General features: G+C 41.0%; 2 protein-coding genes across 6 annotated transcripts in view; one reads left to right on the plus strand and one right to left on the minus strand.

Moving 5' to 3' along the window:
* Positions 1–844: 844 nt before the first annotated feature.
* Positions 845–7524, plus strand: rgmd (RGM domain family, member D). Its single transcript, XM_051077315.1, has 3 exons — positions 845–1071; positions 3372–3883; positions 5907–7524. The coding sequence occupies exons 1-3, from the start codon at positions 1032–1034 to the stop codon at positions 6603–6605; spliced, it is 1251 nt and encodes a 416-aa protein (XP_050933272.1). The 5' UTR covers positions 845–1031; the 3' UTR covers positions 6606–7524.
* A 4851-nt stretch (positions 7525–12375) lies between these two features.
* Positions 12376–27412, minus strand: part of celf5a (cugbp, Elav-like family member 5a) — a 175523-nt gene continuing 160486 nt past the window's right edge. For 3 of the 5 annotated variants that reach the window (XM_018667297.2, XM_051077173.1, XM_051077174.1), the window contains exons 8-12: positions 22165–22380; positions 21716–21808; positions 20446–20589; positions 17527–17690; positions 12376–17051 (exon numbers count right to left, since the gene is read on the minus strand). In XM_018667297.2, coding sequence (XP_018522813.1) covers positions 17563–17690; positions 20446–20589; positions 21716–21808; positions 22165–22380 — 581 coding nt within the window. In that variant the 3' untranslated portion in view covers positions 12376–17051; positions 17527–17562. The remainder of the gene's footprint in view (positions 17052–17526; positions 17691–20445; positions 20590–21715; positions 21809–22164; positions 22381–27412) is intronic. The other 2 variants (XM_051077172.1, XM_018667289.2) reach the window with 2 other exon arrangements.

Consider the following 27412-nt stretch of genomic DNA (forward strand, 5'->3'; position numbering starts at 1 on the left):
AGAAGACGAATTTTTGTCTGATTTCCCGCAGCCACAGCGTCGATGAGAAGCAGTCGAGGAACTCCATTCTAACTGAATGGATTGGTATGGGGAGAAGCGGACCTCAAATCACGGCTAAGCGGCAGCTTTGGGACTGTATAACGTTGACGATGGTTTTACTTTCGCTGCTGCTTTCGACCAGGTAAGTGTTGCTTTTTGCAATCCGTGCTCCTCCACTCCTCTCCTGCATGCGAAAGCTGTGCCCCGCACTCCCCGGAATGGAGGTGGACAAAAGTTTTTTAACTTTTCCCCCCTAGCGATGTGTCGCTAAACTCAAAGTCTTTAACGAGTTTGAACTTTTCTCACATATAACCACTGCGGGTTTTGACTTTTAAGTGTTTAGTGAGGTAGGGGAAGTCGCTGTTGTTTAAAAGTATCCCGTCCATAGCGGGGACAAAGTAATGTCCTGTTGCTGCAGGAGTATCCCAGCCTCCAGCCTGCACTGTAGCACTTGTTTCGCTGCTAGCCGAGCACTTTACGGTCTTTTGTGGGGACAAATGTACCACTTTTCCGAAAAAACAACGACACTAAACAAGTTGCCCTCAACCACCCAACAGTTGACACATTTTAACCAAACACACGTATCGCTGCTGCCAAGTTTTACCAAGTTGTGTGAAGTTACGGCTTAGCTGCCCGTTAGCATAGCCCACTAGCAACTGGCGTTCAGCACCCGCAGTCAGACCAAAGGGAACCACGGAGCTTGTTTTTTTTTCAATCAGAAAATACCGCTAACAGGACACTAAACAGCTACATTTAATGTTCATTTCACGACTGTGACTTTTACATCCAATTTGGGTAGTTTAAGCCGTTGTCGAACCTTGCTGGACCACTGTATTTCCCCCTGTTGATGCTTCATTTATTAACTTTGTTAGCTACCATGCATGGGGGTCCAACTTTCTGGCCTCTGAACGTGTTGGTCGCTCCTATGTCCGAGCCTGAGATAAGAAACCACCTCACCACACTACAGCGACGGAGCAGGTTCTGTTTGGATTATGAAGTTGGTTTATTTCATACGTTGTGCCAGTTTCAAATGTATTTCTCAGTTTTGTGTTTAAGACAAAGCTGACACACTTTAGACGCACATTTGATGAGATTTTGTTATCGAGGAGTTTTGTTTTCAGCTGTTTGCTTCAACTGCTTAGTAAAATTAGACTTCCGTTGAATCTCCTGGGGAATCAGCAAAAACCATCTTCACAACCGGAACTGTTTACATACATTTATTTTCTCATTATGCGAAGGTCACCTGGCATCACGTGTGGACATTAATAACAGATTGATAATTATTTGAGTTTTTTGATATGGATTTGTTCAAAGTTAGTATGCCTACTAAAGTCTGCAAAGTTACATGTGAACCATTTGCCAGGCATCGAAGACTTCCCGTTGAGAGAATGTAATAATATTTAACTTAAATGTTAAAAATGAAAATCATGTTTAAATACAAGAATGAAATCCTCATAACATTATATGTGAAGATAATACACAGTACTATTGAAGTTATGTGATTCCTCTTTATTATGCTGGTACTTTGAAATAGCTAGTTGTAACTTGCTCCTTTTAAAGCAGTCTGATGGTTGACATGCAAAAAATAATGCCCAAAAGGCATTTAAGAAGTTGGGGATAATAAAAAGGCTATACAGTACAATAGTTCATTATAATAGACCTGTTTCCAAAACACTGGTGAATTTCTTTCTGTTTAAGTATTTACACATTGTCAAAGTGTAATAACTAGAATTTCTGATTTAATTAAAGTCACTATATTTGGTTTTAAAAAATAGTTTATCTATCATTTAATATCATGTAAAGATGTTTTCAGCCTTGTTTTGTAATAAGCTGTTTAACACTTGTTACGCTGCAACCCAAAGACTAGGCTAAAACCATTTAAATTCATTGTCTTTATCTCCTTCTCTGTCTAACTGTATTCTACTAATCTATAATATACTAATACCAGTGCTGTTTGTGTGGTCAGTTTGTATTTTTTATTGTCTGTTCTCATGTTTCCTTTATGGTCCTCACACTTGTTGGTAGCCTACTAAGTGCCAGAGCAGAGCTCCTGTTAGGGAGATGCATGGTTGTTGATGGCTGTACAGGCAGTGATTGTCAAAAAGTGTCAGTCACTGCAGACTCGGGTGACCTCGCAGCGAGACGGGGGGGAGTCCTCCTGGAATTCAGAGGAGGGATGCAGAATGCCTCCAACTTGACCTCTCACACTCCATCTCAGTTTTATCAGGGCTGGTGTTGAAGTGCAGCGGCTATGAGGCGCATTAATCATCTGTCATGCCAACTCAGATGTATGTGAAAGAGAAGAAACGATCCCGAAATATTCATGTGCACTTGGTGTGAAATCTCCATGCTTATCTTGTCGTCTTTGTCCGGGCTGTTGGGAGATTAGATGGAGCTTTGGAGTAAACAGAAGAATCCTCTGTTGCAATCGAAGAGAGGTCTGTTGCAACTGATCCTGGTCTTGCAGTAGAAGTGATGTATGTGTTGTTTGGATGTCTGTTGAAAATGGAAATTGAGATCCGTCTCAGTCAGCATATCAGACATCCCACCCAGAAGTAACACACAACTGAAATGAACTTGATGAATATCCACACTCCTTTTTTCCCGCAGAAGTAGCTGAGGTTCTTTGTTTTGCTTGATAATAAATATCCCACTTGTGAGTCATAACTTAACCGGAAGCTCGAAATTTAGGCGATACCACCCAAATATCACATGCTGTGTTTTGCGGCCCCCACATCCCCCACCTATCTTCCAGTTTGGAACCTGAGTTCCTGAACAAGCGTGACTCTTTGTGATATTCCTCCTGTGATCCCCTTGAAGTTAGCTGCATACACCGAGCCCTGCCGTGCCATGTAGCGTAGCTTAATGGACTTCAATTACCTTAGCAACAGCCAGAACCACATTCAACACCCTGAGGCAAACTAACACAGGTTGGTTTCCTCCTACAGTGAGGCTACATGCTATTTCTGTGAGGGCTAGTTGGGGGAAATAAGTTTTGACTGACTCTGGAGCACAGTGTGGGATCATGGCCTCGTGAGCTCACGCATTTGGGTTTTAATGGCTCTCTTGATTGAGCTAAACTTGATAGTGGAAAAGTTTTGACTCTGCTGCCTGGTGCACTGAGCTGAGGTAATGTATTTGTAAATGTCAGACAGATTTTTAGGTTCTTATTAGGAGTAAACTGTTTTGGTTCAGGTTGGTAGATCTGGTCAGCATCATTTTTGCAGAGAGGGAAGTTAGAGAGGAAAATAACAAGAGGAATGCTCTCAGAATTGTAGCACATGTAGGTACTGAAGTACAAAATGTTGATTTTCGTTGTTTTTGTTTTTCAGCTCACTGCCAGCAGTGTCGAATCCAGCGCTGCAATGCGGAGTACGTGGCTTCTACCTCACCCTCTAGTGGTCTGCAGGAGGATGTGGCTCTGGATGTGGACTACTGCATCGCCCTGCGGGCCTACGCCCTGTGCACCCGGCGGCAGGCCCGCAGCTGCAGGGGTGACCTGGTCTACCACTCGGCTGTCTTCCGCATTAAGGAGTTATTCTCTCAGCACAACTGCTCCAGCGATGGGCCCACCTCCCCCGCCAAGGTCCCCAGCACGTCTCGGCCGGCCGTGTCAGAGCTGTGCGACTACGAGAATCGGGTCCTTGTGTCGGGCTCGGCTGGTCAGCAGAAGAAATACGCCCACTGTGGATTATTCGGAGACCCGCACCTACGGACTTTCCGAGACGAGTTTCAGACCTGCAAGGTGGAAGGGGCATGGCCTCTGATCGACAACCGCTTCCTGTCGGTGCAGGTGACCAACGTGCCTGTGGTCCTCGGCTCGAGTGCTACAGCAACCAGCAAGGTAAGGATGGGTTCAGAGCAGGGGTTGCCAACTTTTTTGGCAAGTGATCCCTTGAAACAAAGAAGTGTTAAAAGCAATTTTCATTTCTTGTATAGTTTCAGAGGCCTGAATAGGTAAATCTGTTCAGAATTCCACAAGAAAGAAAGAAAGATTACGTTTAAAGAAAACCTGGTAAAAATAAACTCTAACTGATTTAAAAAAAAAAATAATAATAATCATTCCATCAATTTATATTATAATCCTTTGGCGAGGTCCCAATCCCTAGATAGGGAACCAGTGGATTAGAGGGTGCAGTGAAACGAGCATCCTGTCTAACTTAGTCAAAGTGCTGGTCATTGTTTTCAAATATGATTTTATATTTTGTCACAACAACCACTCATGTCCTCATTAGAATGAACTCTCACATTATACCAAGTGTGAATCCAGTGGCCTATAAGAGTGGGCTGTTTTTGAGTGGTAGCTTGCGAGCTCAAGTATTGCCATAAAGTATCAAACATGTGAAGTTAATCGTCATTCCATGGTGCCTCTCGAGCCTCCAGCATTCCTCTTGTCTTGGAGCTCCTTCAGATCTGTGAGGGGAAAAGAGAGGAGGGGAGTCCTTCAGTGGTGTTGAATCACAGACATGCTTGAGCGCTCTACCTTTAACACATGGGTGGTCATATGGTAGTGATTAACGCTCACTCAAACATTTTCCTCCACCACTGCGATCTGGAATGTTTTTTTCACCCCTCTGGTCAAATAATTAACTGGGCGCCTTTTGTGTAAATATGGAATAATGTGGAAAAATAAAGGAATAATTGGACAGCAGCAAGTTTTTTTTTTTTTTTAAAAGTTAATTAAATAGGCTGGCCTTTCATGCTTTAATTATTTTATTGTTGAAATCTTTATCAAAACTATCTTTATGTGATACTTAAAGTCTCATTAGTATATAAGGGTAGCTGTGCACAGACTGTGTCATTAAAAATCATCCCTAAAAAGCTGCGTTTATATGAATTTTATGCTTAAATAGTAAATAATATGTTTCCCCACTTTCAGGTAATGGCACTGGCTTTGCTTAACTTACCAATAATAATTCTCCAATTTGAAAACAAGCTATGTAAAACAATTAAGTGTGTAATGTTGCATCAGGGATTTCAAAGCAAACTTTTTCAAAGGCATTCGCAGCCTAATGCAAACCTGTAGTGTGGGTACAGTATGTTTGTGCCAGCACCCGCACAGACCCATCATGCTATTGGAGTTGTTTTCAACTGCCAGACTTGAGACAGGAAATCATCCATCAAATACAGTATATCCCCGTAAGTGTAAATGTAACCACAGCCACCGCTCTGTCAAGATACTTTGAAGAAACAGAGGTTAGGCCCCAATTTTTCAAAGCTCAGCTGGAATACAAATCACAGTCAGTCACTGAGCAAATACTCACGGTGCCAGTGTTGGAGAAGTGATGGAAGATACAAAGGAGAATTGAGGTGGTTATGAAACAGTGTTGTTTGATCCAAGATTTAAAGACAGCTAGTGGAGTTGTTCTTATTATTTTTAGTGTTAGTAATTTGTTGTGTGTGTAAGAAAGGGTAGGTAACTGTAAAGAAAATACAAAGATTTTAGTTGTGGTTTATCTGAGGTTTATCTCTTTGGTTAGTTATAAACCAGTGGACTACTGGAAACAATCCTCTTGAATACTTTATTTATCATTCAGTTGGCATAAGATTACAGCAAAGAGAAAATCACTGTCACTATGTAGGGAAAAAAGGCAGAGGGCCACAAACACAGTCACCTCAACCATTTAAATATGTGGTTTCCTGCTGCCACCTTGTGGCTTCAATCAACACTGCTCTTATTCAGGATTCATATAAACACTCTATCCAAGTTTACTATTATATTTAAACAAACATATGACCCTTTAGCACAGTTATCAGTGGGTTTATTTATGGTAAAGTATTCAAACTATAATATAGGATAAATATTTGTCTTGTTAAATGTTTAAATATGTTATCAAACGCTAATCTTATGTTTTTCCCCATTTCAGATCACAGTGATCTTTAAGTCCTACCACGGCTGTACAGATCAGAAGGTATACCAGGCCACCACTGAGGATCTGCCGTTGGCTTTTCAGGATGGTACTCGCAGTGGAGGTGAGAGCGGCAGCCTGACCATTGTAGAGCGAGGTGGCTCTGGAGTGGGCCGGCATGTGAAGATTCAGGCCCGTTACATCGGCACGTCCATCATCATTCGGCGCGTAGGCAGCTACTTGACCTTCGCCATCCGCATGCCAGAGGACAACCTGGACTTTTCGGAGGACAGTGGCGGTCTGCAGCTCTGTCTGCACGGTTGCCCGCGGAACGAGCTCATCAAAGAGCACACGCTGGGCCGTCAGAGCCAGCAGCCCCGACTGCAGGGCACCAACACAGAGCTGGGCCCTCTGCGGCCTCCTCACCAGGTCTACACAGTGGAACGGGCCACGGCCAAGTGTAGAGAGACTCTGCAGGTGGAGGATGTTTACTTTCAGTCCTGTGTGTTTGACTTGCTGACCACAGGAGACCCTGAGTTCTCTATGGCAGCCTATGGCGCTCTGGAGGATTTAAAGGCACTGCCGCCCAGTAAACTGAAGCAGAACTCCCCGAGGACTCCTCTTCTATACAACAGAGGGGTGTCACACACGTCGGCTGCAGCAGCAGCCAACAGCCCCCTGCTCTCACTCCTACTCCTCATTCTGCTGCTTTTGTAAAAAAAAATAAATAAATAAATAAATATAAATGATTTTAAAAAGGAGAGACGTGGAGGCATTTCCAGCTTGAGGAAAGAGTGACTAGAGCGCAGACATATATGTTTTGTTTTCTTTTTTTTTTTGAATTTTTTAATGTTTCTCTGTTTTTGTCATTTGAAGGATTTCGCTCTCAAAAAAGATGACACTTGTTCCCACTTTACATTTTCTGTGGATTAATATAGGGATCACATCATTTGAGGAAAAACACAATTACACAGTCAAATCTTTTAAATTGTGTGTGCTGACCTCAAGGTGGCTGAAAAAGTTTTTTTGTAAATATTTCATTTTTACTGAGAAAAAGCACAACCTCCAAACACTTCTCCATGAATGGAGCTACATATAACTCCATAAACTGTAAGCTGTGTTTTTTTATGCAGAGCAATGTGGCATTTAGATCCTGTATAATCCAGTAATATCAATAGCACTTACAGGTTTTAACAGCAAGTTTTGTGTATTTATATGTTGTTTTTTGGTCTATTTCAACAGTTATTTCAGAAATCGGCATGCTAAATACACAGGATCCAACAACTGTATGTAAAAACTACCTATCCATAATATATGATGCATCAGTGTGATATTCTCAGCAGCTCTCATCTTCTGTGAAACACTCCTCTTCAAGCTGTTTGGCTTCCAGTCATAAAGGCAAAAAAAAAACAAAAAAACCCCACAAATCTTTATATAATAATATATTAAAAGAGTGTATATATGTGTTTTATATTGTGTACATTTGCCTGTGTATAGATGTTTTAACTGTAATATGTTTTACATTTGTTGTGTTTAGTAGGTTATTTTCAGACATTGTAAGAAAAGTAAACTAATATGTGTTGTGTTGTATCTGTAATTTTCTGTATTAAAGTGTTGGACACTCTGGATGAAGAGACGGTTTTTCCTATTATTTGTCATTCTTTCATAAACTTTACAGTTATTGTAGCATTAATAGGAAAATGTGTTCAGATATTAAACAACAAGCAAAACATCTATATCTCAAAAAAATAATGCAGTGTTTGACAGTAGTGGTGCTTCCACACTCTGTGCCTGCAATTCCTCTTCTCTCCTGGTGGGGTCCTCACTCTATAAGGCCTGACAGCTCAAAGTATAAAGACAGTTTTGACAAGCTGGCTGTGTAGCTGTAGGGATCCACAGTATGTTCTCAGTCCCCTGTGTAAATGTTACCTCTGAGTGCTGAGCTGGCTGCTGGCTTTGCTTTTGTCTGCCAGAGCGCTGCATGGCTCCAAATAGGATTTAGACTGTGGTTAACACCAGGTTAGAGTCAACAGCAACAGCACACGCTGTTGATATTTGCACTGTATATGAACAATGAGTGCTGTGATTAGAAGGAGGGATGTGATCTTCTTTTATCGCCATCAAAAATGCAATTAAGCAAGCTCCAGCACGCTTCTTATGAAGACATTAAGAATTCATGCTCTATAATTAGTAGATGTAGATTTCTTCTTTTTTATCTTGAACAGAGTTAAAAGTGACTCTGAGTGACAGCATGTTTCATCACATGTGTAGTCATATTTAATCTCTCCATGTCCCATTTCTACAAATAAAGACAACACCTCAGTGAGCTGCATGGTTTGGGAGACGGCTGATGAAATGTGTCATAATCTTCACCCTTTTACATGTTAAACACATTACAGATGGCCTAAATCAGGTTCATCAACTCACTCTTAATTTTAGGAGGAAGGCAGAGAGAGATGGAGAGGGGTTAAAGAGAGGGAGGGAAGTGATTGTGGATGGATGGCAAAAATTATCACAGTCTTGTCTTAGTGAGGCAGTCAACAGTCAAAAGTAACTAAGTACATTTACTTACTTAAAAGCACTTTTATTTGGGAGCAGCACGGTGGGGCAGTGGCTAGCACTGTTGCTTCACAGCAAGAAGTTTCTGAGTTCGATCCCCAGTTTGCCTGAAGCTTTTCTGTATGGAGTTTGCATGTGCCTGTGTGGGTTCTCTCCAGGTACTCTGGTTTCCTCCCACAGTCCAGAGACATGCAGGTTGATGGCTGCAAGAAACAGAATATAGTGTGAAAAAAAGTACAAGGTAATGCCATCATTTGTCTTGTTTTGTTTGACCATCAGTGCCAAGCCTAAAGATATTCAGTTTATCATCACATATGAAAGGCAGCAAATCACAAATCAAATAATTCAGTAGCTGGAATGACTTTGGTATCTTTGATTGAAAAATAGCTTTAATGATTATTTTTCTGTCAATCAGCTAATCAGTTCATCTGTTGACTGTCTCAGCTCCAATCATCTTACAACCCCTCAGATTCATCAGTGATGTCATATATAATCCTGTATCAGTCACAGGGAGCATTTTACTTCATAATACGTAGTTTTACTTTTGAAACAATATACTTTTTCTAATGTAGGAATGCAGCACTTAGTTGTTACTTTAGTACTGTTACTTTTACTGAAGTAAATGACCTGAATAACTCTTCCACCTCTGGGCTCACCTTACCACCTTTCATCTAAATACATGACTATTGCTCTGTGTTCTGTGCTTTGCAATTGATGAGATGTGTTCCTCTAGCCTACAGTATGTGCTTTATGGTTTTAAACAAAGCTAAAAAGCTTCAGGCCTCGTCTTGACTCATGTTATCTGTTGAGATGCAGCCATCTGACAGCACTGTCAGGCAGTAGCAGCCTTATATAATAACCCCCATGTGAGAGCGCCCTCTCCGTCTGTTGAAAGGTGGTGAGTTTCTTGACAACTTGAGAACATTTAAAAACTCCTTTTTTATGAGAAAAAAATACACTGACATTGAAAACTTCTATTTCAAAAAAAAAACAAAAAAAAAAAAAAAACTGGAAATGAAGAATATGTAAGATCTTCAGCACTTCACAGACAGTGGAGGAGTCCCGTCACGTTTGCAGGAAACTGCTCAAGCCTGTATATAGATTGCTTGTCCACCCTCTTTGAGACATCCTGTCTTGACATTCCCCTGTAAACAAGGACAATTACCAAGCTAATGAGTTGAGGAAAAAATGCTTGAGTGATTGATACTCTCAATGGGGAAATTAATTTGATATTAATAGAGTACTTGGCAAGATAAATAGATAGTGGTGTGTGAGTCCTCTCCTTGATTGATAATGGATAGATTGATGGCTGTCTTAACGCAAGACTTAAATAACTTAAATGAGGTGGCCTTGATGAGGAGAGACTTAAGAGCATCAGAGGTGCCGTATATACGTTTTTTGCTATCGCTATATAGCCAGTGCTGGCGTTAGTGGCTGTTTACTGACCAAGAGCCTCAGCAGTTGTTGCCATTACAAGACAGGAAGTTAGAATACACACTAACTCTTCACCCTCTCATGTTGGACTGAGCGCAGACTGGACGCTACAGTGACTCACTATCACAAAGTGATATTATGACAAGGAATGGGCCAGGGCTAGCCCGTTAGCATGCTAACTTCAGTAGGAGAAAAGAACTGACAGAAACAGAAGTAATGAAGTTTGATGCTGACCTTGTAATGTTTCCTTTGGTAAATAAACAGCTGTTGATGCTATCATTGGCTATTTAGCAGTAGCAGAAATTTACATATAACACCTTTAATGGGCTTAAATTTACTTTGATCTTGATATTTAAGGTGTCATACCTCAGGTTCAAGAGTAGATTGGAGGCCTCAGACACATATTAAATTATAATAACATTAATAAAAGATAATATAGAGGATGAATAGAGATTCCAGCAAATCTAGAAAACATCTTAAATGAGTTGCTTTTTAGCAGTTTAGACCACTTGCTTGATTTATTGATACTAAATGATGCATAAAATGTTGGCCAGCCATAGCTGTAAAACTCATCCAGCTGCTCTTGTGAGGTTGTGTTTGCCTACAGTTTCACAAGTGGCTCCTTAAATGATCACCCTCACCTGGACCTGACCCCCTCTCACTGAGGCATTTTGCTTAATGATGCACTCAGAGTCTGATTGTTGCACAGAGTGGACGATGTCCAGCGTATACATACATTACACCCTGTTACATGGGTCACTGCTGCAGAACAAAGAGCGAGAAGTTAGTCATTTCTCAGCGAGGTTGTGTGAGTGTGAGTGTGCGAGTGTGTGTGGTTTTTAGACGGCTCTAGTCGCAGAGATTATTCAGCTATCTCATACCGCAGGCCCTCTCATACCTGACCAACTCAATCTTTCTGTGTCTCCTCAATAATCAGAGTGACAGCAAGCAACTAGACACATCTCACCCACTGGCTCACTGCAGAATGGGTATTGACCTACATATCAAATCATACGCTCCTGGCTTGTGTGATAGAGATTTGGGGTGGGGGGGTGGGATAACACTCAATGATTGGCAGTCCTACTTTAGTAAACACCTTGCATCCTCCTCATATGTATTCTCTGTTATAGGCAAAATACCACGTCTCAGGATAAATCCTATAAGCTAAGGAGTTCCTGCCATTTCAGCAGTGTTATCTCTGCTACTGTAACAGTAGAGAACAGCTGAGAACACCTGGTTGTCGGAGTGTGTATTTTTATTAACGAGCCTGTGTCACCAAACTTTTAACAAATGGCCCCCCGGCACCCTGACGCCCTGAAAAACCCAGCTCGGAAATTAAGCATCTGCATCATAAATCTTGGAAAGTTACAATAATTTGCAATTCACTCCCTCATCAAAGGCAATATTACCCTAATTTATTATCTCCCTGCACGAGGGGCGCGCAAAGGCCGTGGAGATAAGAGTTTATCAGGAGGGGGATTGATTTTCATTAACTGATTGTAATAAAGATGAACTGCCTGCCGTGCACACTGACCAAGAGCCACACTTTATTGTAATTGGGACAATTTATTTCATGAGCCAGTGGCTCTACTTTTTTGTCCCTCCCATTCTTTCTTTTTCATATCTGTCTCCACTCTTCAAAATGTGAATGTGGTGTCTCAGCTGTACTGCTTCTGTTGCTACAGTGAGTGTTGATGTATGAAGATGATGATTACAAGGTGTATGTGCAGAGGCAAGTCAACCGTCAGCAGACATTGCATCAGATTTAGCTTCTGGCATCAAAGCAATGCAATAGTTATGTAAACTTGACTGATACTCGATGCCTTCCTTATATCAATTTACTGCTTATACTGCTTGTCAAAATGATAATGTTATTTGTTCCCCTGTCTTTCTCTTACAGCCTCTCCATGACACCTCCTGACTGAGAGTGTCTGATGTTTATGTGCAGTGGTTTTGCTTTTGTATTCTGTTCTCATCTTATACACTATGTCCTGACACATATTTCAGTTGTCTCCCTGCAGCAGAGCAGCATCAGGTGCCCTGCTAACTGGTAAATCCTTCAGTCTCCACAATGACAGATTGTCTGAATCATCCTACACACGGCAACATTGAGTTTCCATACAAGGATGAGATGGGCTCATTTTCACCACTGAAGCTTCGAGTGTTTTAAGATGAATTCTAAAATAGACTCCCATCTGCTGGAGGAGCAACAGAAACTGCCTTCGATCATATGCAGTTGCCACGAATAAAGGAAATATAACATGCTGAAGGATGTGCGGCAGTGACCCGGTTATCCTTTAAATGGCCGTGACACTCATCATCACAGTTTCGTCACTCAACATGGACAGGGTGTCAGCAACAGATTCCAAGGTGGCGGGCTGTGAGAGGTTGTGACATCCACATCCAGCAACTTTCAAGCTCCTGGAGGGCAGCAATTCCTGGCACAACAACTCCCCCTCTCTTTGCACTGTGGTTCAGCAATTCAGTCAAAATATAAGTGTGAGAAACAAACATCCAGTTTGAATTTTTATTGTAAAATTGGAAAAAAAGGAGAGAAAGAGAGAAAAGCCCCAATAAGCATTTCTTTTTGATACATATCTTTATCTTACCATAACCATAAAAGAAAAGAAAAATAAAAGTGGCTAAATAAATAATAAATAAATAATAACAAATAAATAAAAATAATAAATAAATAAATAGACATCAAGTTACATACTTGATCCGATAATTAAATATAAAATTATTAAATCATTAATCATTAATATGAAGTAATCTAAGCAGCAAGTATTAAGAAATTTCAACAGGGGGAAAAAAGTTTGGTTTCTCAGGCTAATACAGAACACATATTTTTTTAAAGTTTTTTTTATATAAAAAGATACTGCTTTCCCTGTCAGTTAATCCATGCTGTACTGATGCTGCCACAAAAACAGGTGGCGCTCTCCTTTTAGAAAGAAAAAAAGAAAGAAAGGAGAAACAATACAACCTGTAAACAGCATTTTCTCCTCCAGGTTGAAAGAATAGTACTGAGATTCCTCTTTTTGCGCCCTGTATGTCAGCGAAGTCTACTTCACAGACTCCACACTGCTGTTTAATAATGTTTCTGTATGCTTTGTGCTGAGAAACCAGAAAGTTAAGATCTTTATAAAGCGAAAACCCCTCCTCCCCACCCTCCCTCAACCCCTCCCTCCATTTCAAACCCCAACCTATATTTACCCAAAGAAAGGTCCTGTGCTGATTTTCCATAATATACAGATTTCATATTTATAATAAGCTACTATCCTTAGCATTCAAACCATAGTTAAAGAATCATATTGTTAATACGAGTAGTACCATAATCATAGTCTTTAACCCTCCCTGTCCCCATTGAGCATGCTCAGAGATTGAAAGGGCACCATGGTAGGATGACAAATATATATAAATGGGGAAAAAAAAAATTAAAAAATGGTTTCAAGAGTGAAAACAATGTAAGAGATAAACTTTAGCTCGACCACATGCAGCTTATTTATAACACTAATGGAATCATTACTGCCATTTTCTTTCTCTTTTTTTTAGTGAATTTTCAGTCAGTTCTGGTCACTCAATAATGTACAAACATTTCAGTTCATTTCTGATTTCAGTCATTCAATTACTTTTCTTTCCCCCTTTCTGAATCATGTGGCAGATGTGTATATATATATATATATATATATATATATATATATATATATATATATATATATATATATATATATATATATATATAGGCTTATGTGTTGCACACACAACTGCAAACTCAATCAGGTTGGAAACTGTCTTTGTCTTTAATTGCGCTCAATCAAATTTTTTTTTTCTTCTTGGCAGAATGAAATTAACTCAACATCTTTTCAAACTCATTAAATTTCAGCCACAGCTGGCATCTTTAATTTGCATTACCCAAGCTGTTGTGAAGGCCAAATTTAATTTGATTTTAATAATTTAAAAAAACTCTCCAGTAGAAACCCCATAAGAAAAGATTTTTCAGTGGGTTTATAAGGCCCTGTATGGCCCGAGGGGGAAAGGAGGGCATATATCACAGCTTCCTAAAGCTGCTGGGCCCTGACAGGAGAGAGGAAACTAACAGTAACTCATCAGGGGGGGAAAGCTGTCTGCTGGCAAATATATATGAAATCTACCCTTTTCTCTGGAAAAGCCTATTGTACCTAGTGTATATCATTACAGCCTGAAGTGACCCTCCTCCTACACTGTTACACTATTTCACAAAATCAAATAGCTCATTCTACTAATGAGCATTTCCTGAAAGTAATACATTTATATTAAATTATCTTAAAATTTCAAGGAATCTGGCGCACATTTAAAGTCTGATGAAGAGATGCAGTGGATATGCTTGCATAATTTGGCAATTAATGATTAAAAAAAGGCATTTTCAAGGACTTCTTACAACATATTAAGTATTGCCTGCAACAGAATAATATATGGCGATTGAGGGTAATGTCTGTGAGAGGTCTACTATTAAATGACACTTTCCCCTCTCTAATAATACTGATCCAGTGAACCAGTAATCTCACACACACACACACACACACACACACACACACACACACAAAGGAATGGTTGAGCCACAGTAAAAATAAAAGGAGGGATTCAGTTATCAGGACCTGGGAAGTTATTCTGGTGATAAAACATTTGTTGTAGCAGACTACTGAGGCAGAGTAGTCATGTTTGTCTGAAGACTCTACTTGTGTGGATGGGGCCACAGAGACAGCATTGTGATTTGATGACTGAAGCACTGATGAGTCTAAGTTTAGAGAGCGATGATCAGAGTGCTGAGGTCTCACAGAGTCCTGAGGGGCAAGCTGCTTCATAGAGCAAATGGAGTACATGAACGACATATTGGGGGAAAAAAGTCAAATTAAAAGACAACTAAATGATTGTTAAGTGAAGAAAGACTAGAATGGATTTTTTTTTTTTTTAAAAAAAAGGTGACAACTCATGAAAAACAGATTTCATCTCGGATGTCCTGTGTCTCCCTTTGTAAAAGCGTTGCCAAAAACGATGCTAGTTCAGTTAATTAATCATATCTGATACAGCGTGATGTGTCGTGACCACACTGCATAGGAGCCATGTGTGACCGGCGCTAATGGTAAGCTGTCGTCTTGTTGAGGCAGCAGCAGCTGTAGCAGCTACACTTACAGCCCTGCTGCTGTCTAATTGATGGATCATTTTGCTCTTAATTTGACCTCCTAAGGCTGGTAATGCCAGGCTGTTCCTCACTGTGTACAAGCTCTTACTGTGCTATTATACCCTTTGGAAAAAAAAAAATACAGCTGCTCTTCACTGAAGAACTTGTACAATCAACTCTAAACACTATATACAGATTCTGTCGCAGCCTTGCAAACCTCTGAATCTTTTTGTTTCTTTGCGGCGATGGTGTAGATTTAACTGCCTTCAATGTGTCCCACGGAAGGTTTCGGGGTCCCCCCTCTGAGACTATGGGTGATAGCAAGAGAGAGAGAGAAAAGACTCCCATCCAACCACTGAGAGAAAAATGAACTCTGTCACTCAGTCAATTCATTCAAAATGCCAATGTGTAATTGATTGTGCATCTCTTGCCCTGCGGTGCCGCTCCCCATCTGATCAATATTATCATTATCCTAATTATGCTGTGGGTTAGCTCTCAGGCCCCCATGAACTGATGGTCCCTATTAAGAGAGAGATATGCTGGCACTTGGAGGTGAGGAGAGAGAGAGAGAGAGAGAGAGAGAGAGAGAGAGAGAGAGGAAGAGGAGGAGAAAGAGGAGGGGAGTCTGCTCTTGCCTGCTGAGAGCAGCTGGAGGAGCTTGGCAGCGGGAGAGGGCACGACCTGGCAGGGACCGCTGTGACACGCCGATGGAAATTTTTACAACTGCTGTCAGGCTCATTTGTATATTTTATTAAGCAGTTACAGATGCTGTGCTGTTTTACTGCTGCGTATCCAGCTCTGCCGGGTGGCACTTTTACCACAGTGCTTTATGGTCAGATTATCTGTAATATCAAGGTTTTAATGATGACATGGAATGACTCTTGTTTCAATTATGGAATTGCAATGTGCTGACAAGACCAGAGGACAGCATAACATGGCTTAAACACACTGCTGATCTGCAACGTTTGCTTCGAGAGGCTGTTACTGTGTCACTTTTGGCACTACAGGACTGTTTTCTCCTTCTTCCGACACAATAACACCGACGGATCACACCTCCGAGATGAAACGCTGTGATGCAGATGGAGCAATGAGTGGCAAAAGAACATATCTGAACATGCCCGAACAATGTCTAACCCACATATTCTACGCCACTAAAATAGTATAGCTTTATTTTTTTATACATTTTTTTTCTGTTTTGCTTTAATATTCTCAAACCCAGTAGCTATAAATGTAAAAGGAAAAGAAACCAAAACCCCTTTCCTCTTTTTTTTCAACCTGAAGCTAGTATTTCTTCTTAAGTTTAACTTGTAATATTATTAGTAGTAGTTTGTAGTATTAGTATCATTAATACTATATATTACTGTTCAGAACAATAAAAATGTTTGGTCCTTTGGTCCCTTAGGGGTGAAAGATTTGCAGTTCTACTGTTGCTAATGGAAACCTCAGTGACCTCCAAAAGTCATAGTTTCTGCGCTTGCTGAGAGAAACGGTGAGAGAATAAGAGAAAGAGGGAAAGAGAAAGAAAGTCTCTCAGTGGATGTATAGAATAGCTTCTTTTTTTCCACTGTTTTTCTTGATCTTCAAGTTTTAACCCTCATTTGTCCAGTACAGTAAAAGCCACAAGCGCCTCTTTCCTTATATATATGTGTATATAATATGTATATAGAAATCTATTTGTTGTTGCTGCTTTTTTGTTTGTTAGTTTGTTGCTTAATTAACAATTCAAGTCTCAACAAGAAAAAGTTCTGTTGTTCAGTCTCATCACATCTTTTTTCAGTTTTTTTTTTCTTTTTGTCTTTCTTGCACTGTGCCATCTGTTACTGTTAAGTCCCCCGGTGAAGCGCCTCCTCCTCTTTTCGCATCCTCTGTTTTCTGCCGTAACCTATATCTTCATAAGTAAATGCTGATATGTCTTCAAAAATTCCTTATGTGTTGATTTTTTTAAAACATATTTTGCTTTCAAAGAAAAAAAGTTTGACTCCTCCGAGATATCTTCACGTGTCCTCTAAAACCTGGAAAATAGAGAGAAAAAAGCAATTTCAGATCTCACTGCTCATTAAACTGTCAACCCAAAGCTCCATTTCTTTAAACTTTGGATAGTTCAATATGGCTCTATTATATCAGTGTAATGGCCTGGAGAGAGCTAACCCACACTGGCACACCAATCAATCTTTGTCAATCATGATGATGACAGATTTTCCCATAATTAATATGCCTGCTGTGCTGCATATGAAATCAACTCTTATAGTTTCTACATCTATGTCTGTAGATACTAAAACTCTGGACAACCTTAAAGGATTTAGCTTTACATTTATTCAACCTACAGTGTATTTAATACTAATCTGTCACATAGATAAGAAACCATAAGCTCTTAAGTTCAGAAGTGGAAAGTACAAAGTGTGGCCATTAACATGCCAGGCAAAATCAACCGACGCTCTTTAAACCAGGCTTAAATCTTCAGCTTCGGCAGACGCTTTGTGTGCTCACCTGTGCTGCTGCAATGAATACTGAAGGTAGGCTGTGTCAGTAAGGGCGGCTGGCATCCTTCGGTCTCTTTAGCTGGACTTTCAACCTCTTCATCCCGATCTGAAAGCCATTCATGGCTTGAATAGCTGCCTGTGCACTAGCAGGGTTGTCGAAGCTCACGAAACCTGTGCAGGAAACACTCATTTGTTAACTCTAATGAAAGTAAGGTCAAAATGATCATTAAGGTGACAGTTTAAGTCAGTATTTACAGATGATATTTATTTACAAGTGGCAGTCAATTGGCAGTCAGAGACCAACCAAACAAGTGAGACACAGAGTATAAACAAATATTACTCAGGTTTCTCACTGCTTGACCATCGTGGCCTGTCTACCTCCTGAAGGAGTCTAGATGGCGTTGTTGAGGCAGGAATGCTCAGTGCCTGGGACAAAATGCTGTGAGGTTTTTGAAAAAATAATCTTTCTGTCTGTTTGTTTAAAGTTTACTTTTGTCCACAGCGTAAACCAGAATTGGATTTCAACCAGCTGCTTCTTGCTCACATCAAGTTAAAGCTAAAATAACAGACAATGGTGGGACTGAGTGCAACAAGTGTGTGGGGGTTTACTAACTAAAGGCATCACTGTCACTGAATGTTGACTCCTGGTTGACAGGTTTTGTCTGGAAGAGATGTAATATCAAACTGCTCTGTGATCCCACAGAGACGCTTGCAGGAGAGTGAAACATATCCAGAATTTTGAAAGAGGGATGTGACTCCTGACTTTAAAACAAGAATAAAACAAAGTGTAATGAATCGTTTGCCCTAGTTAAATACATTACTTTTGTAATGAATAAACAGAAGCAAATAGGAATTTATTAGCAGCAGTGAGAGCATGTTCTACTACTTTGAGGCTGTTACATTTTACTGGGTCTCTTATGCAGGTGCTTTCTTTAAAAATGTTTCACAGCACAGACCAACCACTGATCTGAGTTACATCAGCAGACACTGGTACACTAGTAATCAGTATAGTGACCAGGTCATCCCTTTAAATATTTGCTGCTTTTAACTTAATAATGTCCTTTTCAGTGTAGCTCTCTGACATCCCTGTAAAGCCCAGAATACATAAATGAATGAGGACAAGTCAATGCATAAAGTAGTTCGAGCAAAACAAGAGCAAACATAGTTCATCATGAGGAGACAGGTCTGCTGCAGACACTTAAACCCCTCAGAGCATTCCCCCAAAATACACCCCTCCTCAAACCTATGCTGAACATCCTGTTTCCATCATGTGTAAAAATAAAGCCTTGAGAATCCAGTGACCAGAAACCGCAGTGGAGTGTGTCTCCGCTTGATGCGCTCCCCTGTGTCTGTGGTGTCATTAGGAACAGTCGATGACCCATGAAAAACAGCAGGAGCCTCTCTACGTCCACAGCCACCTGGGGGAGGTGTCTGCCTGGCCTGCTTGGCTCTTGCCTGGCCCATTAGGGCGAGGGCCGGGCGGCTAGGAGGAGGGCTGAATAGAAGTCTGAAGAAAGTACAGAGGCGAGGAAAGGAGGTGACCCCCTAACCCACCATCAGGTTAACTCATTCGAGCTGGAGAGCGGAGATGAGATGGAGAGGTGATGCGGGCTTAGAACTCTAAGCCCTCAGCTCAGCCCTGTCACACTTTACAATGTGCTTCCTCTCTTTCTCTGTTTCCCAGTCTTTTGCACACCATCAATCCAAGTTTATCCCCTCTTTCTCTTTTCTAGATTAATTACACCAGTGTGCTCCCTACTTCCCCAGGCCTAACATTATGTTGTAAATGCATGGTGTATAAGTCAATACTGCAAATAGCTCTTCTTTCATGAATTTATATGTTATTAAGTCCCCCCAGGGAGACAGGACCGGCGATCAATTTTGCCCAGGGTTCTTCAGTTCCCTGAAGTGAAAACAAATGCTGATCCATAATTGTCCTTTGCCTTCCTTTACCCCCGCCCCCCCACCCCTTGACACCCGTGCTGCCTGCCTCCTCAAAGTTTTTATAAGCCCTGGGGGTTGTTGGTGTGTGTAGGCTGACAGAGCTAAATGGGACAGGAGGTGTGGAGGTGTGTGAATCAGTCTCAGCACTGATGGTATTGACAGATATTGGGGTTACAGAACGGTAACGTGGATGCTGATACAGCACCTCAAGGTTTCCAGGTCACAGCTGCCAAACAGAAACAAGGACATGGACTCTGATCGACTGCATCATGGCTAGTTTGGCTACAATGTAACTCAGCACATTTTTTTTCCATGGTGCTTATGCCAAAACACAGCAGTCATCAAGATGCAAATTCAGGTCAGTCAGTCAGGGCTAAGATCATTCAATCCTCTGTGTCTATGTGTGCTGTCAAACGTCATCAGAATCTACAGCAAGGAAAAACATGGAACATCTACAAGCAAATGTAATCGTAATCCACAACAACTTTTTACGGAAATCTATTTTTTTTAGTGAGCAGTATGAAAATAAATAAATTGTTGTGAAAACTTTCACTATGAATCTTCACATCTAAGCTGTGAGTTTTTTCACAACACCCACAAATGTCTGCCTAATTTGAAAAGACTACAAGAGATCAGACTGAAAAAAAAAAAAGATTTGTTTTGTGCAAGAACACACTGCTGTGTGCCCAAGTCCTGAAAGCATCCACTATGCATTTACTTTGAATGTATTCATTAAAATAGGGAATAAGGTTTTTCCCCTGTATTGTTCTCTATACATATCATAAATCACAGTAGAGAACTGTGCATAAAGACATGCCATCATTTCATATTTATGTGAAAGGGGACAAAAATCACAAACAAGTGTAATCATACCCTGAGAAAACAAAACAAAACAAACAGAAAAAGAAAACTTTCAAAGCTTTTTCTAGGTCAAAAAAATAATGTACAGACGAGTCAGCGAAAGAGGTAGGGAATTACACACCGAAGCACTTGCTCTGGTTGGTTGCCCGGTCCATGAAGACCTTAGAAGAGATAACGGTGCCGAAGGGCAGAAACATCTGCATGAGTTCATTGTCTCCAAACTCCTGTGGCAGGTGGTAGATGAACAGGTTACAACCCTCTGGACCTGGATACAGAGAGAGAGACAGAGAGAGACAGAGAGAGAGGGTGGTTGCAGGGTTGAGGGATCGAGAGAGAAACAGCTGTGAATTAGTTATTTTCATCTATGCAGCCTCTCATGTCGACTAAATTAAGATAAGCGGAAATAGATTTCCAGGACATCTGTGACATTATCAGTGATAAAACATTACTATTCTTAAACACATAAGAATAAATTGAAAAGTTTTTGCCTTGATTTGCTGATACTATGTGGTTATTGAGAATCCATTTAAAATCTCTTTTTGCATTAAACCAACTTTTCAGATTAAATGTGGATATGATGAACTAAATCTAGATGATGATCACAATCTTTAACGAGCAGCTATTTCCAGTGTGATCTATGAGCTGCATAAAAAAATCAACCCTTTTTAAAATTCTAATTATACATATGTATAATTATTTACATTCTCCCTACTCTCCCCTGACCAACGTTGGCTCCTTCCATTTGCATGATGTGTGAAACTGAGGGCTTAACCGCCTGTCTCACACAATTATTTCCAAATTTGAAAAATTAAGACACAGCTGGAACAGTTTCAGTGTAACCTGAATTAATTTGTGTTTCGTAACCTGCAGCAGGTTGCTTGATTTGAATATCTTCAAATGTACCACCACAATTTTCTTGCAAACTGTCTACCTACATTTTCATTAATATTATCCATCTGGGTTACACTGCCTCTATTCTCACAGCTAAGTATTGGATTATATATGTTTTAATTACTGCCTATGGAAAAAAGCACAGGGCCTTTGGAGATAATGTATAACCTATTTTCAAGATGTACAGTATAATATAGTTGTATTAACATTATTCTATCATCCTCATGCTTTATATATCTATTACCTAAGATGAGATGTGAGCTGCATTCAGTAATACTGTGCTCTTAGCCGTTCCACTTTATTTATCTATTAGAGAGAATGAGATGTGTACAGTGTTAAAGTAATAGCCCTCTCTCACCTTCTCATTCTTTATATATGTATTACACAGAATGAGGTGTGTACAGGGTAAAAGCAATATTGGTCTCCCATACTCATCTTCTTTATATATCCATTACACCGGATGAGATGTGTGAAGTGTAAAAGTAATAATGTTCTCTCACCCTCACCTTCTCTCTGCTGCTGCTGCTGGATGACCTGGGGTGGTTGGGGCAGTGTCTGGCCAATGGGAGTCAGCGTGGTGGCTGGGTAGATTGCTGCAGAGACGTAGAGAGAGGTGGGAAAGGAAGAAGGGAGGGAGATAGAGGAAGGGGGGTGGGGAGAGAGAGAGAGAGAGAGAGAGAGAGAGAGAGAGGGGTGTAAAAATGGGGATCCCGCAGAGAATGGTGTCAAGGATGCTTAAGGTCGATCACACAAGCATAACATGTGTAATCAAAGGCTCTCTGATGTTATGTTCTAAGGCAGTGCCCTACATTATCTGAATACATACAGCCTCACACTCGTACAGTAGTTACCTTGCAATAATTGCCTCCTTGCTGCTACTCATTTATCGTTTACGGCGGGTAGTAAAAACCTCAGAAATATAGCATACGTAAACGTTTGTGGTTCTCACCTGTGTATTGCTGTACTCCAGTGAAGGCTTGCTGGAGGGTGTCAGCGGCGGTGGGGCTCTGGGTGGAGTAGGGCGGCAGGCCATTGGTGTACACAGTCTCCACGGCAGGGTGTCCGTTGGGCTGATGAGGGATGCCGGTGAATCCGTTGACGATGGGTGTGACGATGCTGGGCACGGCGGAGGTGGTGATGTTGGCTGGTGGAGAACTGAGGCCTGCTGGGGGAAAAAAAAAAGGTTCACTGTTACCGGATCAGGACGACTCCACGGCTGCATGGCTCTCTACGTGATACTACAAAACAGTTAGAATGTGTTCAGACATAAACAAGCGTATGCGTAGAAATGCTTTTCTATTGTGTACAGAGAGTAAAAGACTTGCACACGCTCTTGCACAAGCAGATAAATACACACACACATACACACGTACAGAGCTCGTGACCAGAGGGCTACATTGCATCTCCTCTCTAATGCAAGGACATGGTTGCGACGTGAGTCTGTCACATATCCGGCGTTTGTCGTGACACATCCTGCAGGATAGCTGGGAAGTCAACCTGTGAAAAATGAGCCTGTCTGTAGTGTTTGTGCGATACCCTGCTGGCTCCTACTGCTCAAGATGATGAAACCACTATGCAACTTCTAGGAGGGGAAAAAAAGGAAAAAGATCTGGACTAGATAGACGGCGATTACAGAGGGAGATTTGCTTGAATGAGCAGGCAGCAAAAACACAAAGATGCCTCTTACTTTTATACATCATGAAAAAAGATAAAATAACAACAGTTGGCAGTTTGACAAATGGGCGGGTCATAACATATATGGTACACGCCTGAAAGGCAGCTGCAGGAAGGTTCATGAGTGGAATCGAAATTGGATGCTCCCTGTCCTCACTCATTCAATGCATTTTAAAAGGACCCTCCTTTGGAAAGTGTTTCCAATTATGCCAGGAACGTCAAAGTACCCATTTTGAGCAGAATCTCACTGTGTGATGGTCTCTCTAAAACGGCTGCTCCGTGGCAAAGCATCTGAGCTTGTTGAAGTACAGCTCCCCTGAGGACCACCTCTCAATCTGGAAACCCTCGCCCTGATTGGACAGAAAGCCCAGGTTGTCACGGAAACCCTCCAGCATGCCATATCCCCACAATCTGGTGCCTCAGTAAAGAACCCCCTGTGAGAGGTGATCCAGATAAGGTAAACAATCACATCCAGGATAGACATAACATGCACTGAGATTTATGCTAATGCAACAGTAAATATGCTGTACATCACACGCTGAAACCTCCCACCACTGAGTAATATCATCTACATAACCATATGGGATTACTTTTTCTCATTCTCTACCTGCTCTTCCTCTCCTCTCTTCTCCCTTCCCTTCTCCTTCCTCTCCCTGCCTCAGCATTTAAGTCATGAGGAGGCTGACAGTCGGGCCGGCTGCTGTGGTGACCAGGGGAATTGTCCGGGTCCAGTGAGAGTTGTTGTGTCTTTTGCACTGTTGTTTTTTTTTTTTTTTTTTTTTTTTTTTTTGAAGCCTCCCCACGATTGCTTGTTTCCTGCAGAGCTGTGATGAATTAGACTGCAGCTTCAGCCTATTCTCCTACCAGGACCCAGGAGACTGCCGCTCCTATTCTGAGGGCTAGAGACAGCTAGTCTGCTCGGGCCACACGCACTCTACTGTACCGCCAGATAATGCACCCTCTCCATCATCAGGCAAATTCATTTTCCAAGGCTTAGCAGTGCTGTGGGAGTGTGCGTCTATGTATGTGTAGCAGCTCTAGTGGTAGTAGGAGTAGCAGTGGTAGTAGTAGTAGTGGGTGGCTGTGTGGACCCCTTTCATGCAATTACACGGGCTCCAGGGTCAGCAGTTGGACATGACATATGTGGTAGAGGAGAACACATGAAACAAGTAACAGATTGGGGCCACCAATTCCAGTCAGTTATCATGTTGGGAGATGTCAAAGCATGGGATAAGCATAAAAATCTTATGTGTAATAAGACAGCACTGATACTATAGTGCGGGCAAAGCTCTGAAACATTTCACACCCAAAAACTAAACTAAACTGAATACTGAAAAATACTACAATAGCTGGGTTATACATGTACTGGGTCACTGAATGGGGTCATGATACAAGGAAAAGACAATAAGCAACACTATGCCCAATAAAACAATGATTACATGAGAAAGCAATTTATGTAGCCTAGTCATCATCTTTATCCGCACTGCTACAATGGCCTAATATCCAACATGAGCAGACCTTGAAAATGTTCTCCTCAGTTGAGATGGGAGTATTTCCTACTATCCTGAACTAGAAAATAACAAGACATTTTCATTTTATACCTCAGTGGACAGACAGTTTTTACACTGTGGAAAATTGTATTCATAGCCTGTTTACAATGCACACACGAGAGTGCAGATATACATGTGGCTGTCAGTGTGTGCTGCGTGTACTGGCCTGTAATAATGACGTGTTGTTCCTCACTCTGGCGAGGCTGAATGTGAAGCTACAGGACAGCAGATTACATATTCTATACAGCAAGCACTTAACTATCACTTCTCCACTCTTATTGCTGCAAGAAGGAAGTCTGCGATGCTAAATAGTCTGTATATATGTGTATGTCACATATATTAATGTTATGGAAGCAAAATTACATTCATATTCTTGCAGGCCGCTTCTTCGAGGGGAAAACTGTTGATTTGCTTCTTGCGATGATTGCCTCACGAAAGAAGTCTTCACATGCGACAGAAGTATTTATTATGCTAATTATACATTCAAATCAACGAGGAATGCTATACCCATACTGGAGAGTGCAGTCATTACCAGCACAAGGACCGTCTTTCGCTGGAGCAAGTAATAAGCACTCAAAACAGATGCTTTCATCTAACTGATTTAAAATGTGATGCATTTAGACTCAGAGAAGAAATGTCTGTCTGGTTCTGAAACTGTGAATAATAAATCTGAATATAGGAAGGGTAGCTTTTTCAGAAGCCAGTTGGTATACCAAAAGAAAAAAAAAAAAAAAAACGTCACTTACTGATAAATATGTGAACATTTGAGCAAATAAAAATGAATGTGATTTCAATGCTAAAGTTGTATCACTCACATTAATACACATTGTTTTACCTATTAAACATTCAAATGGACACAAGAATACAATTTTGAATATGATTAATACGAAATATGTCCTGTGTTAGATATAGGACAAATCTTACCATTAATGTAAAAAACAACTGCTTGCTTGTCCTTCCACTTAAAACTTAAAAGTCCTACTATGAGTGCTGGTGTCTTACATGAACAACTTCCCATCATAGTGAATATAATGTGCAATGTGTAGATCTGTACTCTGTAATTTGAGGGATTTTCTGCTTGGATAGAGCAGTATTTGTGCCATACTTAACTTAACTTGATGTTTGTGAGAATGTACTTGTATGCTGATGATACAACTCTGTACAGCCACGTACTGTCTCTGGCTGAAGTTGAAGTTAGCCTGGTGAAATAAATGAATACACAATAATATAATAAACCCTGGAAATGCCTATTTAGATATATTTGAAGCATTGATATCCAAAGTCAGTGATGCTCATGAGGACCTGCACTTCAGGAGTCTACTAAAAGCTCAGCATTCAGGGAGTTACAGTGAACATCAAACTGCCAAGATTCTAATCAGCTTTGAGGTTTGAGGAGAGCTGCAAGTCTGAGTTGAGCTACAGTCTATAAAGCACAAATCTGCAGTATCTTTGAGTGTGCTTCATGCAGCTGGGAAATATTCACCTTGGCCTGCTTGAATGTATCAACAAGAAAACCCTAAAAACTGTTGGAGCAGACCAGGACACTGCTTGTTTTCCCTGCTGTTAAGGTTTGTGCAAGATGCAAACTCACCAGACCTCTAAGCTATGTTCCCTCCACCATATGTCAACCACGGCACCACTTGCCTATTTAGACAGAGGCTTCTTCAAACCTCCTGTTACGACGTGGAAAAGTCTCTCCTAGCAATGTGTTGGAAAGATAGCAGATGATGATCTCCAAGCCTTTAGGGGCAGAATAAACACACCTCTCCTCTAAACAATGAAAATGTAAATCTATTTAATGCACGGTAAGTAATTCCATGTGATATTAACAATAATTATAAAGTATGTGTGATGTATTTTCAAATGATGTTGAAAGACAATAACGCCAAACTTTGAGCATCAACCTTTAGTACTAAACACAGTAACTTTCCACACTAAGCTTCTAGTGCTGTCTGCTTCACTCCTAAGGCTAATGTACATACAACGCACCGATCATACTGACGTGCCTGACTTTCAGATCCCTGAGCAGACCAGATGGGCAGCTTGTGAAGCTCTGCTGCTCGTGCGGAGCTCAGTTTTGCTCTCACAGACCATATCTGGTCCAAGTGAGGGCTGTGTCTGTGCTCTTTGAAAGTAGTTGCACACGCCAGGAGCAGGGATACCTCTTGCTGTCACAGAGCTGCTCACTTCCACTCCTGGGAGTTGTTATGATTCTGATGCAATAGACCTGATTAAACTGAAAGGGGGGAAATTTATATCTGAGGGACAATAGTCTTATGCGCATCTGGGCATGTTTCTAAGTTGATATCTTTGCCCTTGAAGATAAGATTATTGTAAAATTCATCTTGGGGAGAATAAAGTAAAGAAAGTAACTGGAGTGGATGCATTTTTACAGTCTGAGATGGGCTGTAAGCTGGAGGTCACACCATCAGTTAAGACACACAGGTGTTCATTTCCCAGCTGTTTCATCTGGCTCTCGAAAGATAGCACAACTGTGTTTTGATTCAAATAGCTAGGATGTGATGCATCACTCTTAACAGTGAATCTCTGGGATTCTAATTCATTCTTATCAGCTGAGTCACTTCCATATAGTGCTGGTTTTTGGATATTTGTTGTGGGTAAGTTAACATAAAACCTTATCTGTCCTTAGCATTTGATTGTTTTATAATTACTCATTAAATATAAAGTATCTGTATGACATGTATGATGCATCATGGAGGACAGGTGCACATACGGAGAGAGATCACTATGTCAAACAGCTCATTAGTTTCATGGTGTTTGTCACCATGGAAGTGTTCCGCACCAATGATGTAACCATGCTCGCCCCCAGCACGGATGTTAAGACACATCCAGCATGCCTGTGAGTGGGTTGTCTCTGGAAGTGGAGCATCTGCAGTATATTTTGTGTAATATGTGCTTGTGCATGTACATCTTCAGTGTAGAGTAGGCACCATGCAACAGAACATTAGAGTG

Source organism: Lates calcarifer, linkage group LG17, assembly GCF_001640805.2.
Source record: "Lates calcarifer isolate ASB-BC8 linkage group LG17, TLL_Latcal_v3, whole genome shotgun sequence".
In the NCBI taxonomy this organism is placed as follows: Eukaryota; Metazoa; Chordata; class Actinopteri; family Centropomidae; genus Lates; species Lates calcarifer.

Excerpts from the sequence above, each read along its gene's own strand:
- rgmd (XM_051077315.1), top strand. The coding sequence starts at position 1,032 with ATGAAGTTGGTTTATTTCATACGTTGTGCCAGTTTCAAAT. Across the intron at positions 1,072-3,371 it reads ACGTTGTGCCAGTTTCAAAT|CTCACTGCCAGCAGTGTCGA; the intron begins GTATTTCTCAGT and ends TTTGTTTTTCAG. Across the intron at positions 3,884-5,906 it reads GTGCTACAGCAACCAGCAAG|ATCACAGTGATCTTTAAGTC; the intron begins GTAAGGATGGGT and ends TCCCCATTTCAG.